The 23,706-nt window shown below is 47.2% G+C and overlaps 1 protein-coding gene across 4 annotated transcripts in view; it reads left to right on the forward strand.

Moving 5' to 3' along the window:
- Nucleotides 1-23,283, forward strand: part of PDE5A (phosphodiesterase 5A) — a 45,480-nt gene extending 22,197 nt beyond the window's left edge. For 2 of the 4 annotated variants that reach the window (XM_078597751.1, XM_078597752.1), the window contains 10 exons: nt 347-493; nt 1,790-1,915; nt 4,382-4,476; nt 5,459-5,549; nt 12,689-12,789; nt 13,874-13,951; nt 15,192-15,255; nt 16,740-16,814; nt 19,267-19,350; nt 21,437-23,283. In XM_078597751.1, the coding sequence (XP_078453877.1) occupies nt 347-493; nt 1,790-1,915; nt 4,382-4,476; nt 5,459-5,549; nt 12,689-12,789; nt 13,874-13,951; nt 15,192-15,255; nt 16,740-16,814; nt 19,267-19,350; nt 21,437-21,577 (1,002 nt within the window). In that variant the 3' untranslated portion in view covers nt 21,578-23,283. The other 2 variants (XM_078597753.1, XM_078597754.1) reach the window with 2 other exon arrangements.
- The last annotated feature ends 423 nt before the right edge of the window (nt 23,284-23,706 follow it).

A 23,706-nucleotide genomic window follows, 5' to 3' on the forward strand; every position in this document is an offset into this window, starting at 1 on the left:
TTGCCTTCTGCTGCCCACCTGGTAGCCGCCACCTATATCTCCTGTTATGCACGGTGATCACGCATTCAAGTACCATCCTGGTTTAGCCCCGTTTAGCTTCGAAGATCCGATGGGATATGGGCACATTTAGGGTAATTTAGTCGTAATGTCCCAACACCTCACGTTTAAGTGGGCATCCTGTGGATGGACTTGTCACCATAGGAATGTGGAATGTCTAGTGCTGTCTCGGGCCTGCAAACAGGAAGTGAGTGCTGCCTCCGTGCTTATTTGCGCAGGAAGTCACCGTGGCTTTGACTGTTCCCGTGCAGGAGCAGCAAGTCAGTTGTTCTCCTCTTGATTCCCGCAGACGACGTCGGTGCCTTCAGCCCAGTCGCTGAACCTCCAGGACTTCACCTTCAGTGACTTTGGTATGGTGGAGGAGCTGACTGCCGTGGGCTCCCTGCGCATGCTCCTGGACCTCTCGCTGCTGCAGACGTTCTCCATACCTTATGAGGTGGGCGTTGCTGCGTTTTGCAAGCCGCACGTTCGTTTTCGCAGGATTTTCTGGATAGAAGAGGTCAGGGGGCAGCCCTGCGATGGCTTGCTCCCCACCACTGCTGGAAAAAGGGCTGCCAGGTGAGGGAACGCCATTGAGCAGTGGTTCTCAACCGGGGGGTACGCGGATCCCTGGGGGTACGTGGCAATGTCCCAGGAGGTACATGAGGCAAATTGTAAATTTGTGAAATTATATCATACATGAGAGTCATTGGTGAATGATCATGTATGGATTTGCCAATATAAAATAACGACGATAACATTGAAATCAATATGGTAACCGAGCACGATACAGAAGAATTTTCTAAACTCGCTGATTCCAAGATTTACCGGCGAGTTTGAACAAATTACGTCACGCGTGCAGAGCGTCTGATGATTTTTTTTTTCACTTGCAGTTACTAGCTAGTTAGGATGCCATGACAAATTGGACAGTTGGTTAAAATATCGATGTGCATTATTTATACGTTCCTTTCTCAGAACCACGTTGGGTCGGATACAAAATTCAACTAGGAGGTCACAGGAGTCGAAAAATGTTGAGAACCACTGCTCTAGAGAACCCCTGCAACAGATGGTATCTTGGCCTACTCTGTTACACTGCCCGGACCCCTGGTGGTGGGAGTTACCCACACTCTACCTCAGCGCGCGCGATCTGCCGATCGACATTTATACCGCTGGGTGGACAGAGGCGGTGGGGAGAATTTAGTAAAGTTATGCCGTTGTGTCAGCAGCCGTGCCGAGACATGGAGTCGAACAGGAAACTTCTGGATTACAAGTCGAGTGCGCTAAACATTACACCGCGACAACATCCACTTTACATCCCATCTTCAATGTTGTTCTTCATAAACTCGTTTGTTTTGATAGGAGCAGCACGTACTTTCAGAGACAGCTTCGTTATCATTTATGGTGGATATTTTAACATATATCACAAAGGAACTTGTGAACTCAACACGTGATTATTATCAATGCCCAGACTAAGTAAACGAAGGGAAAGATCTCTTATACTTTTGGCAGGGAGCATCATGTTCAGTGGCACAGCTACCACTGGCTCCGTACTTACGAGTCATCAAGCAAGGACACTGCACTGCGAGCCTCGTGCTAATTTCACGAGTCTGAATGCGAGAACGTGCATCAATAATATGAAAAGAGACAATGCCGACATGTAACTGCGCAATGGCACCCACGTGTTGAGTGCATGTAAACCACTTTTACTTCCAGCGCGTAAAACAAACAAAAAAATATCTTAACCTCCCTTCAGGTCGCTTGCCGATGGATTCTCAGTGTCAGAAAGAACTACCGGAGGAACATTGCCTACCACAACTGGCGGCACGCCTTCAACACGGGCCAGTGCATGTTCACTGTGCTCACGACGGGACAGGCTCAGGTACCTTCTACGTTGGCACCGGTGTTTGCAGGGGCCAATGCGGTGCAATGTCTCATCCTCGGCGTGCGCGCGCGCTCGCACGACGACGCAGCTTGGTGGCTCAGTGAAACGTTTTGTTGTGACTGTGCAAATGTTTCCGCACGGCGAGTGTCAACAAACGTGGGTGGTTGGGGAGGGACGTGAGGCTGTGTCGCTTGCGTGAGGCTTTCAGCCATGGATTTTGTTTTCCAACAAAAATTGCGCAATGTTAAAGAGCCTCTCGTCTATTCGGCCCGTTATTTACTTCACGTTACTGCCACTGATGCAATATTATTGGCACTCATTTAATTCGTGTAAACGGACGTTTCCTGAATCCAATAATAGATGCCCCAAGCAACTGTCACCAGCACCTGGAATGACACAGTGCATGTTCCGGTAACCTATGCTCTGCTAACGAGTGAAATGTATTCACTATTAGTGTCAATCATCTCCATAGTTCCTGATGCACGTCTGTGGTCATCCAAAACAGACCATGCAACGTATTACACAAATACGAAGGAGACGTCACGGCGATACACTCCGCTGCTCCTGACGACGCGTACTATCTGGCTTGACCACGTACGTGTGTGATTGTCGTGTGTGTGTGCCGATGATTTGGTAATAGCTGCTCATTCAGAAGAGGAGTTGGAGACGCTACTGCTGAGACTGGAGCGTGCCACTAAGAGATGGGGCCTTACCATTAGCCCCACCAAAACTAAGCACCTGCCTGGGTATTTTGTACCATCGGACACTCCACCCCCACAAATCCCAATCGGTGATGGGGCAGTTGTGGAGAGAGTGAGAAGTTTCCCATACCTGGGCAGTGTGCTTATGACCGACTCCAGTTTATCAGCAGAGGTCTCACTCCGAATCAGTCGAGCGGCATTATCTTTTCATTGGTTGCATAACGCTGTGTGGAAGCTACCTGGTCTGTCGCTCCGCACGAAGCTTCAGGTCTTCTCGGCCACGGTCATTCCCTCCCTTCTCTACGCTTGCGAAACGTGGACCCCCCTAATGGAGCATCTTCGCCGGTTGGAAACATTTAGGCTGGCCTGCCTACGATCCATCCTGGGTTTAACCAGGCTGGATTGTGTGAGGAGCTCACAAATCCTTGAAAGATCTGGGCAAAATCCCATCGGTGAGCTCCTCCGGCAGGCAAGGCTGCGTTGGCTGGGTCATGTAGCCCGCATGCCCAGCTACCGCATGCCTAAACAGCTTTTGTTCGGCCGGATCGAGGGGGCTAAACGGGCACGGCACGGGCTAGAGAAGAGATGGAGTGATCTGGTACAGGAGGACGTGGAGCTGAGTGGACTTGCCGATGACTGGTACCAGCGGTGTCAAGATCGGCCTCAGTGGAGGAGGCTCGTGAAGGACGCTACTGGGCAGTTGGAGGCAGTCGCCCTCCAACAACAACGGAGGGCGGAGGAGCGACGCTCACAACAACGAGCGGAGCGCCGGGTGGCTAAAGCACAGCAAGTTGGTACGGTAGGGGGCACAGGTGGTGCATCAGCCAGTCATCTCGGTCATCTCGGTCAGTCGACCCGTGGCACCTGCTGGGTCTGCCCCGTGACCTCCTGCCAGCGGGCGTTCGACACTTCAAGTGGCCTCAAGGTGCACTTGGCCTGGCACAAGCGTCGTGGTGACGTCACCGCCACTTAGTGGCGAATGGCGGTTGTTGTTGTGTTGTTGTTGTAGAGTGTGGAATGTGTATGTTCTCCTCCTGTTTTGCATAGCCAAATATAGCGGACAATGTTACTGGTATTGGCCAAACATACTGAAGCTGCATCCACAGCAGCAGCCATACGAAAGAAGAAGAGGAAGATTTCCAAAGTCAAGAGAGATTTCCCACTCTAATGAGCATTGATGGGCGGTGCTCATCTTCTCTTTACAGCCCTGAGCCAGCAGTGGCATATATTTCACATTCCTATGGCAGGGGCGTGATCCCAGCTGTACCCATAGGACAACCGTTGAGGGATGATGGGCTGAATTATCTCAATTAGCCTGCAACATACAAAACTATTGTTTATTATTATCATCAGGTAAGGTCCACTGAGCTATATCGCTCTTTTTCCGCGGCAACTTGGCCACAAATGATAGCTCGACGAAGTGGCTTATCACGTGGAAATTTATAGCAGCCAAATACTTTGAGCACATATTGATTATAAATGTGGAGGGAAAAACCGGAGGACCCAGAGGAAAATCCACACGGCCACGGGGAGAAAGACATGCAAACTCCAAATCTACAGACGTCAGGGTCGGGATCGAACCCACGACCTCCTGTATACCAGGCGAGGTAGTTAACATCTCGCCACCTTTACACACTAATGGACCTTACACGCAAGCTGCGTGTGGATTGCGCGTGTACGATTGATCTCATCTGTGCTGAGCGTGGGCAAATAACGAACGGAGCAACGGGCGCTCCCCCCCCCCCACGCCCGCGTCCCACAGGATGTGCTGACCCCTCTCGAGATGCTGTGCTTGATCATCGCCGCATTGAGTCATGACCTGGACCACCGGGGCTTCAACAACTCCTATATCAAGAAGTAAGACCCCAGGGCATTTCTCATTCCTGGAGACTCTGCTACACCCATTTCACTGGGTGGAGATGCTAGGATACTGTGTGACTAAGCCATTGCCTTTAATAAACCTTCATTGTAAATGTTTTTGTTTCATTGCATGTTTTCTTTAGCTATGGGAAAAACGGAGAACCCAGAGGAATCCCGGCAAAACAGGGGGCGAACATACAAACTCCACAGGAAGGCGCCGAGTCGGGAATCTAACCCAGGCCCTTACCACTGCGCTGCTCTGGATTGGCATTTCTCTTATTGAACCAACCACGCAATCTTGACCATCGCTTTCATTCCCAGCCACCCCAGAGCCAGCCCCTACTCACAAGCGAGTATTGAGCCCCAGTCCCTAAACCCAGCAATGCAGCATGGCTCCCGTCGTCATAGCCCTTGTTCTAAACCAACTCACTCAGTGGGGATAATGTCACAAACACAGACACGGGGAATTCTTCTTTTTATCGTGTCCTGCCACCACAGTCGAATGTTTATCCAGGATCAGGCTCATGAGGATGTGGCCAGCTGTGGATAGATCATGGCTGATGATGATGTGGTCCGGTCTGTAGCCCTGGTAAGGTCCTCCTTCACATGGTCCGTGTCTCACCGCAGCCACAGCCGTGCTCGCATTGTCAGAGTAGCCCCACTTCTCTTTGTTGGTTGTTGACCTGCCCACTCCCATTCCAAGTGAGCGAGCAAGTGGGTTGATGAGTGAGCGGGTCAGTGAGTGAGTGTGTAGGTGGGTGGGTGATTGAGCGAGTGGGTGGGTTGCTCGAGTAGGACCACTTCCACACGTTAACTCTTGAGCTACCGACTCTTGTCCAAAGGCGACTTAAACACATCCAGGGCAAAGTGTTCGGCAGCGACGTGTCGCCTTCGTGCATAATATCCGAACGCTACCGCTGCGTGAACTATCACCAATTGGCTAGACACTTAAGTCACGCTCAGCTCGTTGTGCGGTCAGCAGGAGTGACCACCCCCTGGCAACGCTCTACGGACACTCCATGCTGGAGCACCACCACTTCGACCAGTGCCTCATGCTGCTCAACAGCCCGGTGAGAGCACGAGGGGCTTCCGGGGGCACACGGGGGCATGCGGAATTCCCTCCCCTCATCATCATCTCTTTTGTGAAGCTTGCGTAACCTTTCCCAAGTCAAGAAGTGAATTCCCAGGTATTCTTTGTTTTCCTTATTATGGCGTGTGAAAAGAGCAACAGGCCACACTCGTATGTTTAATGTTGTGAACCATTCCACGGCATCTGACATGGTAGCTGAGGGGAGACCGCTTGTACCACCAGAATACGGCGAGTTGTATACACGCCTGATGGTTTGCACCTCACCGCGTTCACACTTCCATTTGTGGAGGAAATGGAGGATGTGCTGTTGGACACGGTTGAGAGACATCCACTTTAACCCCTTTCCCATTGTCGGAATTAACGAGCTGCTCAGCGTTAATTTTATTTGGAGAGGCGTAGCTCCGTTGTCTTTAAAGACGTTGTACTCGTCCCTACAGATTTGCATTGCGAAACTAGAGTCGTCTCCAGAAACAATTAGGATACCCGAGAGGCCTAGCTTTGTATTCCCCCTATATGGGGAAATCCATCTCTCAGAATAAGAAGCCCATAATATGGCAGGAATGGCAAAATAAAAACGTAAGGTTAATTTGAAACATAGTAGACTCACAAGGAAAAAGATGACGCTTCCATGACTTATACACATAATCGCACTTCCCAAATTCTTAGGTATGCCCAACTCAGAGCGGCCTTGCAGGATAAGGAACTATCTCTGAACCTGACTGCCACCCAAACAACAGAGTGGATCATGGACCTTGAACAAAAAAACAAGCTATCAGTCGCCTACGCTCTGCTAACAAATGAAGCCTCTGTACCACGACCAAAAACCAACAAAACCTGGTTTTCACTTAATGGTACCACAGTAGGAATTGCCGAAAGAGACAAAATCTGGACTAGTACGCTGCAAAATCTTCACTCAGCCCCCCTCAGAGAAACCTAATTTAAAGTTCTCCATGGCAATTACTTAACTAACCAAAGAAGAGCCAAATTCGACAAAACAACCTCCCCCAGCTGCCCGAGATGCCCTCTGGACACCCCTAAAACACACAGACGATGCCTTTAGGGAATGTCCAGACATTAACACTTTTTTTTCAAATGATCAATTTAGCTATTTAAACCACATTCACAAAACAAGCATCTCACACTGACCAGAAATGTCTTTATTGAGGTTGAAACCTCAAGGCCTTTCCAGGAAGGCAAATACATTATTCCAAATGTTCAATGTTATGGCAAAACGCACCATTATAGCCAACTGGAAAGAGCCACGCTTCCCCAACACTGCGGGAATGGGCCCATACATTTCCAAAAAATGCCGCTCTAGAGCATCTAAGTGCCAAACTAAGGGGCAGGGAGGAAGCTTACCACCAAACACATAATCCCCTTCACTACCTCTCCTCCAATGGGAATTGTTTCTTAGAGCTCTCAGAGCTTAGGAAGACACCAGGGTTGTAGATTTTATTAAAACGGTTTATTGAAACATTCGGTTTAGACAGGTTTCCATTGATTTAAAGCTTTCGTGACTGCAGGGATTCATCTTCTTGGTTCTTTCGGTAAAGTCACGTAGAAGGGAAGTAATAAAATAATAAAAATAAAACATAATAAAACAATTCTCACGACGTTTCGGCCACAACGCAAGCAGCCATCCTCAGGCGAAGAATGAAACACCCCAAGCTTGGAGCGTATATTTAAGCTGGGTTAGAGGGGGGGGAGGTGGGAAGAAGAGCGCCTAAACAAAATAATTTGCATATCAAGAGGAATTCAGCATATGGAAAATGCGTAGGAGGTGGGCGGGGGGGGTTCCAAATCAATACTATGCCCGTGCATTATGCAGGATTAGCAGCATCAAAGGGGGGGGGGGAAGGGGGGGAGCATTAACAAAGGAAAGGAATGTTAATAGTATGTAGCTGTAGTTACTAAACAACCACGTAAAAAACTACAGTATAAACTGCATGACAAACTAAAGTATAAACTACATAGCATCATCAGTAAACTTACTATACTCTACAATAAGCTGAGTTACTAACAGTAAGTAATACATGAAAAATTCTACGTTGTAAAAAATTATATAATATGCTTCCATCTAAACTTTATTCTCTTACATCACACGCGTCTATACCGTACTATATACTTCCATAGGCAAAACCAACATTAAATTACATACTGTATTGCTATAAACCACCCTATACCTTATACATTTTTAATATAACACTATGTATTATTCTACCCACCCTAATGTGTATCAAAATGGTTTATTACGTCCTTCCAGTGATTGCTAAGCCAGAATCCATCTTCTCGGTTAAAATTGTCTCTGTGTTTGTAAATGTGGATCGCCTCATGTACGAATCTCTCATGATAGCCAGATGGCTTGCAGAGAACCTCTGTCTTGGAGAAGTCAATGTCATGTGAGCCCACTGAGTTGTAACAGTGATCTGCCACGGCTGAGGTGTTTGTCCTACAGTGTTTCAGGTCAGCTTTATGTTCACGGATGCGGTCCGAGACATGTCGTTTGGTTTCCCCAATGTAACTGCTACCACAGAGGCAACTTAGTTTGTAGACACCAGGGTACTGTATGTCTGGAACCACATCTTTTACAGACGGTACCAGATCACGGATTTTATGTACTGTGTTGAATCGGACCTGGATCTTGTGTTTAATCAGGATTTTGGAGATCTTTTTTGTGACCCCAGCAATGTATGGTAAGGTGATGGTCTTGAAAGGCTCCTCAACAGGATCCTTCTTGGTGGTTGGAGAGATGGCTTTGCGGATTGTGTAGTCGGAGTAACCATTAGCCTTAAGAGCTTGGCGTACGTGTTTGAGTTCACTGGAAATGTGTTCATGGTCGGAGATGCATTGGGCTCTATGATATAGAGTCTTGATGAGGGAATTCTTCTGGGATGGATGGTGGTGGGAATCCGGTTTTAGATAAGCATCCGTGTGGGTGGCTTTCCTGTAGACAGAGTGGCTCATTGAACCATCAGGTCTCCTTTTGATTAGGACATCCAAAAAGGGTAGCTTGCCATCATTTTCGACTTCCATGGTGAATCTGATGGCTGGGTGTATGGAATTGATATGGTCGAGAAATTGGTCTAGAGCAGGCCGGCCATGTGGCCAGATGACAAAAGTGTCGTCTACGTACCTCTTCCATAAGGTCGGGCGTAGAGTGGCAGTCTGGATGGCGTCCGTCTCAAATTTCTCCATGAAGATGTTGGCTACAACCGGAGATAAGGGGGAGCCCATTGGGGTGCCCTCAATTTGCTTGTAGAAGGTTCCATTCCAGGTGAAGTATGTATTGGTTAAGCAGTGTCTCACCAGGGGGGGTACCCCAGCATTCAGTCCTTGATGAACCAAGTCTTCAATGATTGCGATGGTGTCAGGCACAGGCACCTTGGTGAACAAGGAAACCACATCAAAACTGACAAGCAGGTCGTCTGGGGACAGGGCAATCCCCTTGATTGTTGATACCAGGTCAGTAGAGTTTAGTACTGCAGAGGTGGTTTTTCCAGTGAAAGGCCGTAGGATTTCGGACAAAAAACGAGCCAGTTTGTAAGTCGGGGAGTTGATAGTAGAGACAATGGGACGAAGAGGTGTATCTTCTTTATGTATCTTTGGCAAGCCGTACAATCTTGGTGGCCTGGCTGCAGAAGGTTTCAACGAGAACTGTTTGGTCTGATCAATTAATGCGGTTGAAGCAGAAATGATGTTGTTGGTTTTGGAGACGAGGCTGTTGGTGGGGTCTCTTTTTATTTTTGTATAGCTGCCATCGGTGAGTAGTTCTTGAATTTTTACGCATTTACACTAACATCTGCTGCTGTAACTTCTTCTAATGCGAAACGAATTCTGTCTAGAACTAGCTTAGCTCTTATCTCAGAGAAAATCAGACTTACGCGCACCGGACTAGATCAGTTAGACAAGACACTCTACAAATCACACTTATCCTTGAGTGCAACAATGTCCACATCGGATTGGGAACATGTGGAAAAAATGACTGCCTCTTCAGCTGCCGCTATGTCGACTAAATGTAAGGACAACTTGATTTCCAAATTCAACCGCCTCTCAAACAAGAAACCGGACCCACACATTGAAAAGCTAGATGTTAACAAAGTCGTAATTAATCGCAGTAACAGTCCTATTTCTGAAGGTTTGAAATCCGTTTTAGCTAAAGGACTAAACTTTGCAGTCACACCTAGACACATACCAGTTAATGATATAATTGCTCGAGTAGATGTAGCTCTCAAGGGCTTGAGTCACATCGCTGCAGACGTAGCAAGATCGGAAATCTCTGTAACCCTCAAAAACGCTAAGATGCCAGCTAGCAACATCAGCAAAGATGAGCGTTTTGAATTAGCTCAATTAAAAAAGAGGGATGACATTGTCATCCTCTCAGCCGACAAAGGCAATGCCACTGTCATCATGGACAAAATAGAATACAACAACAAATTTCAAGAACTACTCACCGATGGCAGCTATACAAAAATAAAAAGAGACCCCACCAACAGCCTCGTCTCCAAAACCAACAACATCATTTCTGCTTCAACCGCATTAATTGATCAGACCAAACAGTTCTCGTTGAAACCTTCTGCAGCCAGGCCACCAAGATTGTACGGCTTGCCAAAGATACATAAAGAAGATACACCTCTTCGTCCCATTGTCTCTACTATCAACTCCCCGACTTACAAACTGGCTCGTTTTTTGTCCGAAATCCTACGGCCTTTCACTGGAAAAACCACCTCTGCAGTACTAAACTCTACTGACCTGGTATCAACAATCAAGGGGATTGCCCTGTCCCCAGACGACCTGCTTGTCAGTTTTGATGTGGTTTCCTTGTTCACCAAGGTGCCTGTGCCTGACACCATCGCAATCATTGAAGACTTGGTTCATCAAGGACTGAATGCTGGGGTACCCCCCCTGGTGAGACACTGCTTAACCAATACATACTTCACCTGGAATGGAACCTTCTACAAGCAAATTGAGGGCACCCCAATGGGCTCCCCCTTATCTCCGGTTGTAGCCAACATCTTCATTGAGAAATTTGAGACGGACGCCATCCAGACTGCCACTCTACGCCCGACCTTATGGAAGAGGTACGTAGACGACACTTTTGTCATCTGGCCACATGGCCGGCCTGCTCTAGACCAATTTCTCGACCATATCAATTCCATACACCCAGCCATCAGATTCACCATGGAAGTCGAAAATGATGGCAAGCTACCCTTTTTGGATGTCCTAATCAAAAGGAGACCTGATGGTTCAATGAGCCACTCTGTCTACAGGAAAGCCACCCACACGGATGCTTATCTAAAACCGGATTCCCACCACCATCCATCCCAGAAGAATTCCCTCATCAAGACTCTATATCATAGAGCCCAATGCATCTCCGACCATGAACACATTTCCAGTGAACTCAAACACATACGCCAAGCTCTTAAGGCTAATGGTTACTCCGACTACACAATCCGCAAAGCCATCTCTCCAACCACCAAGAAGGATCCTGTTGAGGAGCCTTTCAAGACCATCACCTTACCCTACATTGCTGGGGTCACAAAAAAGATCTCCAAAATCCTGATTAAACACAAGATCCAGGTCCGATTCAACACAGTACATAAAATCCGTGATCTGGTACCGTCTGTAAAAGATGTGGTTCCAGACATACAGTACCCTGGTGTCTACAAACTAAGTTGCCTCTGTGGTAGCAGTTACATTGGGGAAACCAAACGACATGTCTCGGACCGCATCCGTGAACATAAAGCTGACCTGAAACACTGTAGGACAAACACCTCAGCCGTGGCAGATCACTGTTACAACTCAGTGGGCTCACATGACATTGACTTCTCCAAGACAGAGGTTCTCTGCAAGCCATCTGGCTATCATGAGAGATTCGTACATGAGGCGATCCACATTTACAAACACAGAGACAATTTTAACCGAGAAGATGGATTCTGGCTTAGCAATCACTGGAAGGACGTAATAAACCATTTTGATACACATTAGGGTGGGTAGAATAATACATAGTGTTATATTAAAAATGTATAAGGTATAGGGTGGTTTATAGCAATACAGTATGTAATTTAATGTTGGTTTTGCCTATGAAAGTATATAGTACGGTATAGACGCGTGTGATGTAAGAGAATAAAGTTTAGATGGAAGCATATTATATAATTTTTTACAACGTAGAATTTTTCATGTATTACTTACTGTTAGTAACTCAGCTTATTGTAGAGTATAGTAAGTTTACTGATGATGCTATGTAGTTTATACTTTAGTTTGTCATGCAGTTTATACTGTAGTTTTTTACGTGGTTGTTTAGTAACTACAGCTACATACTATTAACATTCCTTTCCTTTGTTAATGCTCCCCCCCTTCCCCCCCCCCCTTTGATGCTGCTAATCCTGCATAATGCACGGGCATAGTATTGATTTGGAACCCCCCCCGCCCACCTCCTACGCATTTTCCATATGCTGAATTCCTCTTGATATGCAAATTATTTTGTTTAGGCGCTCTTCTTCCCACCTCCCCCCCCTCTAACCCAGCTTAAATATACGCTCCAAGCTTGGGGTGTTTCATTCTTCGCCTGAGGATGGCTGCTTGCGTTGTGGCCGAAACGTCGTGAGAATTGTTTTATTATGTTTTATTTTTATTATTTTATTACTTCCCTTCTACGTGACTTTACCGAAAGAACCAAGAAGAAGGTTTCCATTGCACTGTAATCCGTAATTTGTTTGGACTGAGTGTCAACCCTCCTGTCATATCCTCTGTGTACCTAAATCCTTTTGTTTCTAAAATACTTTTGGGAAAAAAATTACATTGTACTCACCGCAGAGAACTGGAACGACACGACCACACTCTAATGATCGCTATGGCCAAACTGCCACACGTCCTCCCGTATGGCCTTGTGGGAGCCTCGGTACTGATAAAGCGATTTTATTTGAGCTTTTCGTCCGCTTTCGTTTTGATAACGTAAATGTACGTCATCGGGAAAGGGTTAATAGTGCTGTTTGTTGCTGGTCGCTTGCAATCGTGGGATGTTGGGCCAGCGCTCAGCAACTGTGTTCAAATAAAAACAATGGAAGAATGTGATTTCACAATATGTGATGCCGGGTTGGTGCGCGGCGGCGTCGGTGGCAGGGGAACGAGATGCTGAGCAGCCTCTCCGTGCAGGAGTACCGCTCGGCCGTGGGCATGATCGAGCACGCCATTCTGTCCACAGACCTGGCCACCTACTGCAAGTACGCACGCACACGCGCATGCACACGTGCACACACACGCAGGTTGGCTCGCGTGTCATGGGCAAACGGCACGCTCGCTTGCACGTACACATCACAATAAGCACCCATCATTAATTGGCTGGAAACGTCTGAAAATAAAAACCCACCTGAAAAAAGGTCCTACGACTCGGTGTGGCTTTCCTGGATACATAAGTGGAAAGTAGAAATGTAACCACTTTGGATTAACTGCTCAAGAATTCCCAACACAAACATTACTAAAAACAATGTATCTCCCTGCCCAACATCTCCCGCTCCACCGTTTGCTCACCCCAGCTACCACTGAGACCCTGACCCTTTCATTCACCTCATCCCAACTCGACCACTGCACCTCCCTCTTCTACCGGCTCCGCACACTCTTCATCTCGAAACTTCAGATGATCCAAAATGCGGCTGCCAGACTTCTGACTCGCACCCATAAATCAGACCTAATTTTATAATCCCTCGACTGCCCCCCAAATCAAACGCAAATCAATTTTAAGATTGCACTCCAATTGTCTTCAAGATCCTCAATGGACTCACCCTTGCTTACCTCTCCTCTCCCATCTTACTCCACTCCCCTCCACGCACTCTCCTACCTCTCCCCTCTCATCTCACTTCATTCCCCTCCACACTCTCTCCTACCTATCCCCTTTCATCACACACTGCTTCCCTCCACACTCTCCGTTCCAGCGACCAGGTGTGTTTGTTGAATCCCCCAGTTGACCTTCACCAGTGGGATATCGCTCATTCTAATCTGCTGCCCCAGTCTAGAACTTCCTGTCCTTGCTGTCAACTCCCTGCCCTGTTCAAGTCCACGCTCGATTATTGTTTTCTTCCTTTGACTGCCTCAACAACAGAAACATCCACACTATCTGTAGAGCATCACAAGTTGCGGTTGCACAGATGTGCTATATAAATATTGTACACATTGTACTGTTATCCTCTAAGTTAGACTTTATCAATGCAATTTGTGATACAAATTTACGTAAACATTTACGCGAGTGGAACACAGGCATAATGCAAATAGGCTTTATTGATTGGTGCCACCCATGCTCTGCCTTGCCAGGAATCGGGGAGAGTTTTTCTCTCTCGTCAAGGACGGAACCTTTAACCTTGAAGATCAACATCACCGCAAGCTACTTCGGTAAAAGCGTAATAGCAGTCTATGTGAGATTTATGAACGTAGAATAAATGCAAATGGGAAAGCAAAGTGAATAAAAGTCACTTTTTTTTAAATGTCATCAACTTAACATGGTGGCATCATGGCCGTAAGGTCGTGATATGGTACACGGTGGCACTCAGTGGCACACGGTGCCACATGGTGGCACACGGTGGCACTCGGTGGCACGGGGTGGCACACGGTGGCACTTGGCTGTGATTTATAAATACAAAGAAACTCGTATTGGCCAAAGTAAATCGCAATGCCGAAAAATTACCTGGATTTCACACAGAAACACTGGCCCCTCCTGTGAAACACAAGGAAGGTCTCTCCTGAGAGTCTTGAGACTCGATGAGCCTTACCATGGTAAACAAGCACGGCAAAAATCATAAATGCAAAACTTTAGAGGCAAGGGCTGGTGGCTCACGTTAATTTGTGGGATTCACAAACACACTGAGTACAGCAAATGGGCTCTTGAACTTATCTGTTTGGACCTACGATTGCTATCCCCGCGTATGCACGGGATTTTCGCCACTCTCCAGTTTCCTTCTGCACAATAAAAAGAAAACTCCTTAAAATGATTTATGTAACATCCCAGGATCCTCCCTCTGAGGCTTTCATGAATTCATTCAAGCGTTTTTATTAACTACTGTCAATGTATAAACACTCATTAATTGGATGAATACATCTTAATATCTTAATATATAGAGGACACCTTCCAGCTTTCTGTGGTTCGTCAGCAATTGTGAGATGCAATTTACTTGAACGACAGTGCTATATACAACTAAACATTATAATTCTACTATGATCATTTAGTGGTGGGGGTAGAGCAGTGGTGCAGTGGTTAGCACACCGCGCGATAAACCTGGCAACCTGAGTTGGATTCCTGTCCCTGGCTAACACTGTTGTCGAGCGATATCTGCATCAGTCCTGTGGCCCCCCATTCACCAACCCGCACTGACCAGCATGGTGAAGTATGGTAAATAACACCCCCACAACCGAAAATGAAATGGGGAGGCCATCATCCAGCAGTAGCTTGACACAAAGGGCTGTGACAATCCACTGCACATATTATTAAGTGGAGTCTACACACAAGGCCAAGGGATTTTTGGATCGCGGATGCCTTAATGAACCATAGAATGAAGTCGCAAATGCGAGGCTAACTGGGGCCGTCGTGGCGTCAGGCTCGCACGTTCAGCGCTGCTGCGTTATTAACCCCTGGCAGGGCCATGATGATGACTGCGTGCGACGTCTCTGCCATCACCAAGCCGTGGCCTGTGCAGCAGAAGGTATGGATCCCTTCCTGCGCTCGCTTCACATCCCGAGCATGGGTGCCCCGCTCACGTTCGCAGCGGTGCAGGGGGGGAGACAGAACGTCGGCGGCCTTGTGCAGAGAAGCACTTTGTTCGGTGGTTGAACGAAATCTTACTGAATTTAGATTTAAAGCCTGAGGACGGCTGCTTGTGTTGTGGCCGAAACGTCGTGAGAATTATTTTATTATGTTTATTTTTATTATTTTATTATTTCCCTTCTACGTGACTTTACCGAAAGAACCAAGAAGGAGAAATCTTACTGGTCCATCATCTGTGGTGTTGGCTGGAGGCTGAAGCAGCAGTGGGTGGTGCTAAGAGTCTGTGGTGCCAACCGACATAAACGTTTGGGAGGGGGCCGCAGCATTGTTCAATTATTTATTCACAGATGTATGTCTGTGAAAAATCTGGAGGTTGTTGGGTACTATTATTTGATTCTTTCGGTTAAGTCACGTCTAATTCCTGCAGTCACGAAAGTTCTAAAATTAAGATTGTTGGGTACTTTTTAAAAAACCCTATTTAATATTGACACGCGATGTGGCAATGGGCCTTACGACGAATGTTGTTGACGAAATAAACACGCACATTGACAAATAAAACGCTCGAATCAGAGACATCGTAGGCATTGAACACATCACGAAAGGGGTGGCAGCCGGTGGTCAGAATTTCAACTAAAATTAAAAAACAGCAGAGTGGTAGCCAAACGTGGGAACAGTCCCGAGAATACAACCACTATGGGGAGAGTGAGGATAAGATTGAACTATCTACTATTAATAACTTTATTTTTTATTTTACCAGGTAAGGCCTACTGAGCTATATTGCTCTTTTTCAGAAGTGACCTGGTCACAAATGATAGCTTCACGAAGTGGCTTATCATGTGGACATTTATAGCAACCAAATACTCGAAACGCGTGATGTTGATTCTAAATGTGGAGGGATAAATCGTAGGACCCGGAAAAAACCCACACGACCACAGGGAGAACACACAAACTCCAAATATACAGGTGTCTGGGTCTAGATCAAACCCACGACCTCCTGTATACAAGGCGAGATAGTTAACATATCGCAACCACACTCATGTGCAGGAGTGAAATGGATTGTAGCATAGTACGATCATGAGGAATGGTCACAAACATATAACATCAGTTGCAGAAGTCCACAGAGGGGTGTATATAATGGATATGGTTTGAGGCTAAGCACAGAGTCTGAGAGAAGCAGGCTGCCAAAGGGTTTCACGCAACTGTGAATTTTCTCCACACCCACAAAGAAACATTGATTAACGTTGCACGCACGCGCTGGGGAACGAAGCTTCATCAATAGAAAGTGCGCGTTATGTTGTACTCACCGTTGGGTCCACGCCTCTCATGGTTTTGCTGACACAGGGACGAGACATCGCTTTGTGTCTTACCGCGAGATGAATAAGACCACAAGCAGCAATCGTCGTCTCTCCCATGTTCCCACAGATCGCCGAGCTGGTAGCCTCCGAGTTTTTCGATCAAGGTGACAGGGAGAGGCAGGAGCTGCACGTGGAGCCCATGGTAATTGCCTCCCTCTCTCTTCATCGGTGTCAAATCTCGGGAAAAAGGCTCTAAAGGCCCACGCATACCCGCACACACACAGGCTCCTGTTTTAGACACTTACCCAGGTGCAGTGGCTTACCCGTGATGCAGATTTCTTGAGTTGGTGAATTACATGGGTATAACGATAACATTAATTAAATATTATTTGTAAATTAAATACTGAAAATGCATCTTCTATTAATTATGATGGTTGCTTGTGTTGCAATCGAATCGTCGTATTCTGTTATTATTTAATTACATTTCTTTCTACGTGACTTCACCAAAATAATCAAAGAGTAATTCCTGCAGTCACGAAAGCTTCTAGTCTAGTTTGAACCACCTCTACGGGGAATATTTGCCGTGCTTCTTTGTTTCACACTTAACTTCTAATTTAGCAACCAGGCTCTGCGTTAACTGTGTGCTAACCGACTCTCTGTGTTGCATTGCATTACACTTCCTAATTTTTTTTATAAAATTTGCTTTCTACCATGCTTGTTCCGTGCTTGTTTATAAGTCCATTCTCTCCTCCGGCCGCTATGGGGAGGAATTCCACACAACGCTCCGTGCTTGTTTGTTTAGAAGTCCAGTTTCCAGCTCGTCCGTCCGCTATGGGCAGGAATTCCACACAACTATCTCATTGTTCTCTACTCCAACCCCCCCCCCCCCCCTTTCTCTATTTACGGCCTCGACACAGAGACGTTGTCTTTCTGTGTGCCTATGTGTGTGTCTCTCTCTGTCTCTGTGTGAGTCTCTGTCTCTATGTTTTGTCTCTCTCTCAAATTTAGCAATCTTTGGAAGAACGTAATCAACCAGGTGGGGTGTTGACTGTTGTGTTAAGCCGACTCCCTGCGTTGTCTTGCACTATATTTCTAAATTTACTATGTTTGTTTTTTCATTCATTTGTATCTGATGATGGCTGCTTGTGTTGCAATCGAAACGTCGTATTCTATTATTATTTTATTTTATTTATTTCGATGTGACTTTACCGAAAGAACCAAAGAGTGCAACTGAGTACATTTGTGAATAAAACCATGAAACTATTTGTATTTTACCAGGTAAGGCCCACTGCACTATGTAGCTCTTTATCAGAAGCAACCTGGCCACAAATGATAGCTCAATGAAGTAGCTTATCACGTGGAAATGTATAGCAGCCAAATACTCTAAATGCATTTTGATTCAAAATGTAAAGGGAAAAATCGGAAGACCCGGAGAAAAATCCACGAGAACACGGGGAGAACATGCAAACTCCAAATATACAGTCGTCAGGGTCGGCGCCGAACCCACGACCTCCTGCGTAGCACCACGGCGACCTTTTTAATTCTACTGATCAGAGCCTTTCTTTGGAATTCGACCTGCCCATGTGACCCGGTGCTCAGGTCACATACTGATCCAACCTTGGGTAGTTCAGGTCACCGTATCCATCACCATTTTGCTGTAAAATTTGGTCGATATAATTAAAAAATGTGGTCGATCTGAAACAAACCGAAGTTTCACGACCTTATAGGCAACGTTCAGCCGTGAGTCATTGTTTTTTGACATGTAAACATTTCAATATCTATGCACGTGATTGTGTCAATTGAGCTGCCTTTAGGCTTCAACAAGCATCAATATTATTTGTCATTTTGAGGTCTCGATGTCACAGAATGGAGTGAGGATAGGTTTTCCCCTTTTTTCCGGCAACATAACAGGTGTTAAGATGTTTAAACATCAAACTGAAACCTTTTACAAGGAATCATGTCTGCATTAACCACAATACTTGTGGTCAGAATACAAAACGAAAACGTACTCTGATACGTACGTTTTCGTTTTGTATTCTGACCACAAGTATTGTGGTTAATGCAGACATGATTCCTTGTAAAAGGTTTCAGTTTGGTGTTTTAACATCTTAACGGTAAAGTCACGCAGGTATAAAATAAATTAAATTACGTTTCAGGCGCAACACAAGCGTCCTGACGACGGACGCTTGTGTTGCGCCCGAAACGTCGTGATTTATTTTATTTTATCCCTACGTGACTTTACCGAAAGAACCAAAGAGTATGGATTCCTGCAGTCACGATAGCTTCAAATCAAGATCTTAACACAGCTGTTTTGTTGCCAGATTAAAGGGGAAAACCTATTCTCATATTTTGGCACTGGCAAAGGAGGTCCCATGATATAGAATGGAGTGAGTTCCACTCTGTATTGGCTCCCACAAAGTCCCACCGCCAGGAATAACGTTGAGTTCCTTTCACTCTCGCAGGTTGACGTATTGTTGCTATCGGCCAGCTCCACCAGCAGAAGCGGGGAGGAAGAGCTCTGCGACCGCCGTCTCATACTCCCGTGCGAGGGGACGCTCGTCCACTGTGTGCGTGACGCGGGGTTGTGATCACCGCGCGCTACGACGGTGTAACGTTGGCGCGTTTGTGCCCCTCACTCTGTGTGACTCTGACAGGATATGATGAACCGGGAGAAGAGGGATAAAATCCCGACCATCCAGGTCGGTTTCATTGATGGGATCTGCCTGCCCCTCTATGAGGTACGGTCGTTGAGACTTTTGCTCGCAACATTCGGCCTCAACCCACGTTCAAATGATGCCACTGCGCGGGTTGTGCGATTGTTCTGTACGGCACTCCGATGTATTTTTGGATTCGACCGCACGTTGTTCGGCATGATGTCAGACGTTTTGCTCCACGAGACCACCGGCAGTGTCTCGGTCTTGTCGGGCATTATTATTATTATTTTTACAAACTCTTTTTTTTTTTTACCAGGAAAGGCCCACTGATCTAGCTATTTTCTCACAAACGACCAGGCCACAAATGATAGCTCAACGAAGTGGTTTATCACGTGGAAATATTCACAGCAGCCAAATACTCTGAATTCACGATTCCAAATGTGGAGGGAAAAACCGGAGGACCCGGAGAAAAATCCACGTGACCACGGGCAAAGAGACACGCAAACTCCAAACATAGAGACATGACTTTCAGAGGAAGAAAAATGAAATCTCGAGTTCACCTCTATGGCGAGCGATAATGAGCGTGAGTGAGGAATTCCACTTCGCCTCGCCTGCACGGGGCATGTGTTCCACAGGGCACAAGGGGTGCGGGGGGGTCACGTTCCAGACACCTTCAGACCCCCTCCGCAGACCCAGTCTCTTCACTGATATCTCACTAATGCACGCACACATACAAGGGGCCGTCCATAAATGATGTCACGCACCTAGGGGGGGGGGGGGTGTGTGACAAGGGGGGGGGGGGGGGTTGAGAAATATGACGTCACATCAAAATGCGCAACTTTAAATAAATATAAACAACACGTTCTACTTAATTAAATATACTTTTTAATAAATGTTTTCTCCTACAACATCAGAGTGCAGCGCCACATTAAATACGCACTACAATGACAATAGTTTAAAGCGATTTGAAGCATGTTTAATTTTTTTGGAGGGGGGGGCAGAGCTTTGTGACGTCATATTTGAGGGGGGGTTTGACTTTTTGTGACGCCGTGTGACGAGGGGGGGGGGGGTCAAAGATCGTCCAAAATCGCGTGACGTCATTTATGGACGGCCCCTAACTCACACACAACTCAAACACGGAATGACTTACTCTATAAGTATGCAACATGAAGCTAGAACTGAGTAATTACTGTTCTCGCCGGTGGAGGCTGGTTGTGAGGAACACTAACGACGATCGTGTCAGGGCGAGTGAGTGTGATGTATTTGTGATGTATTTGTTCATGAGAGGAGCAGACAGGGAAACAATGCCACGTGCTTCCGTGCTCAACAATGGGCTGTGGATGGTGCCTCGTTTCTTTCCCCTCAATATCACGAAACATTTCAATTGCGGTTGATCTTTTTTTGCACCCGTGTATCCCTCACTCACATATGGTCAAAAAACACCAAATATACCACACCAGTGGCTAGGGCAGACCGGACTACGAATCTCCTTCGGGCAAAGCGTTTGTCGTAAAAACCCAAACGCTTTTGAGACAAAGGGAGGGCAGTGTTGAGGCAGCCACCCTCGGTGGTTGGTCATGGAGAACGGCAGCGGGCGGCATCGTCCCCTGGACCCAACGGCCCCGCCGGTCGTAGTCAGCACGGTTGCGCGGCCGTGGACATGGAGAGGAGGGGGGGTACAGGACAGCCCCCCCCCAACGGCACCACCATCGCGACCCCCGGCTCCTCTGTCACATGTCGCTGCGAACCCCCCCCCCCCCTGCCCCGCCAAACTCCCCCCGTGTGCTTTCCTGTCTCTTTGATAGTCAACAAAAATTGCCACGCAGTTGCTGACCTGCGCGGACAGAACCACACCGCAGACCGCGGGTCAGGTGCATGTACAAATGTGAGCGATGGATTCGGAAACCTTGACTCTTGAGGAAAAACTCAATGCATTTGTCAGTAACACTGCCGTGAAGCGGAAAAATATCGAATTGGCATCATTTCAGGCAATGGCCCTTCAGAGCAGAGCACCCGAAACGTCGCCTAGTGTACTTATGCACTGTATTGTTTTCTCCTGAGTGTGGTGTTATTGGCACGCAGGGTGGTGTTGGGTTGTTTTGTTATTCATGGCAAGGAGGCATTTGTATCGTTCTGATCTCTCTACTCCCCGCCGCGTCCCCTCCCGCAGGCCCTCAGTTGCGTGTTCCCAGCGTGCGCGCCCTTGCTCAGCGGCTGCCAAAGCAATCGGCAAAACTGGGAGAAGCTCACGACGAGGTGCGATGGGCAGCAGGATCCGGGAGCGGAGCTCAACGATGAAGGATTGAAATGAAATCGAGACCGAAACGTTCAGTCAGGAGGATGTTATTATGCACTGTATGCACGAAGACGTTTTGTTACTACACAGCGGATAGGAATGCGGACATTCTACGTTTTTCTTTCCATTGCGTGTAGTCCCCAGGGGGACGATCGTGAAACTCGTGCATGCGAGGTGGCACTCGTAGCAGGAGACGACCTCCGGCGGCGTAGTGGCCGCGATTGGCTTGGGCCCCGGGGTGCAGGCGATCAAACGGCTCCCACCGCACCCCGGGGGTGACGTTCCACCCCCTTCGTGGCCTTTGCGCCTCGACCGCACACAGAACCACGCATTTCTCTCCTCAGAAGCCTTCTTGGCTGGTGTATCACATTGAGTGGCCCTGCTCACGGCCTTGTATTTAAAAACTAAAACAAATGATAGCTCAACGAAAGCGGCTTATCATCACGTGCAACGCCTGGACATCTTGATGGCTACGCCACTGGGGGCATCAGAGTAGACCCATCTGTATACACTGGACTGCAACAAGGTGGTAGCGTTGAAATTGGACGGATATTAATTTTAATGCTAAAGACCTTCCACCCACGACTGTACACTTGGCAATAAGCAGTATGACTGGTGCTAGTTTGCACATCACCGCAGTGAGGGGTTCACTCAGTATTGCTCTGCGCACCGCTCGCATTAATTTATTCCTGTAGCTTGTGAAAGTTCTGCCAACCTCATCTGCGAGACTGTCCACACACTCTGTGGTTTGTTCATGTGTTGTGCCCCATGTGTCCGCGATCGCGTGTCTGCCGTGCGTGAGAATGTGATGTACTGCATGTCCTGCATTCTGCGTCCGCTCTCAGCGGACGGTGTTAGCGACGTGGTGCACCCTCACGATAATCTCCGCGCACGTGTCAGCCATCGGCAGGGCTGTCACCAGCTCTCATAGGCCACTGCTCGCATGCCTCCTGTCCGCTCCAACTGTGCCACGTTGTTAACATCTGGCATCGTGACAAACGAGAGAGAAAAAAACCCTCCGCAAACAGCTTGTGGTGTCTTTTTGATTTCCTGCTGCTCAAATGAGCATTGAGAAATTGATGTTCACGCTCCCCCCCTTGCACCCCCGCATTCCTCGTTTGCAGAGCCAGTGGTGGAATATCAACATTTCTATGGTGGGGGGCGTCTATCCACAAGATAATCATTGTTAACTTTACCGCAAATTTGTGCTCGTTTTAGTCACCCCGGAGGGATGATGGGCCGTCAACAGTCAATCTCCAAACCAAGATCTTGACTGGCAACTTTCTGATTGCGAGCCGGTTGCTCTAGCATTGTGCCACCAGATGGCAGCCTGGTTAGTCACCGCTTGTCACGCAAACGAAGCGACCAGATTGTAACGTGTCGTGGAGGGATGTTTGGATTTGGCAATGATGCACCACGACGCATACCGCTTGCTGTGCTTCTCATGTCCTAAATCCGATCTGTATGCGTCCTACTGTAATGTTCGAGTATGCCCGCTCCGAGCCTCACATATTTTATAACAATATTTCACAGCCACCACATTTCCACATCAACCACGTGAGAACTTTGTATAAATGCATTGTTGTAAGCCGGACATTCATTTGTACAATTTTTTTCTTTTTTTACCCAAACCTGTGTATGTACCTTTGAAGATGCTCCTGCTTCTGTACATATTGTTAGTATATTTTTTACATTGTACAGTAAACATTGTTGGAAATGTTTCTTGAGTTTGTGGTGGCATGTGTTCAAGTTGTGTTCTGTACGTCTTAGCGAAAGTGGGAATAGCATGGCGAGCATTACAGGTGCGATCACCCAGCCCACACTTGAAACGTGTTGCTTTTGTATCGTCCCAGGTACTTTACGAGTCAATCTCGTGGCGACCTCAAGAGACGCTTTTGCAGTTCTGAAGACGTAAGTGTTAAACAAAACTGATACAACACGGCTTTGTAGAGATGTCTTAATGGAGCACGATACACTGGCGACACTCAAGCGCCCATGCTCTCTCCAGCGCAGTGCCTTCCCTCGCCACTAATTACACGGCTTTAACGCTGCTCGTGTCGGCCACATTCGTTCCCCACTTGGCTACACACAGCAACATACTTGCTCACGAGCGTGCACCCAACAATACACGGCTTCAACCGTAC

The sequence above is a fragment of the Lampetra planeri genome, chromosome 9 (assembly GCF_965212315.1).
Source record: "Lampetra planeri chromosome 9, kcLamPlan1.2.h2, whole genome shotgun sequence".
Taxonomy (NCBI): Eukaryota; Metazoa; Chordata; class Hyperoartia; order Petromyzontiformes; family Petromyzontidae; genus Lampetra; species Lampetra planeri.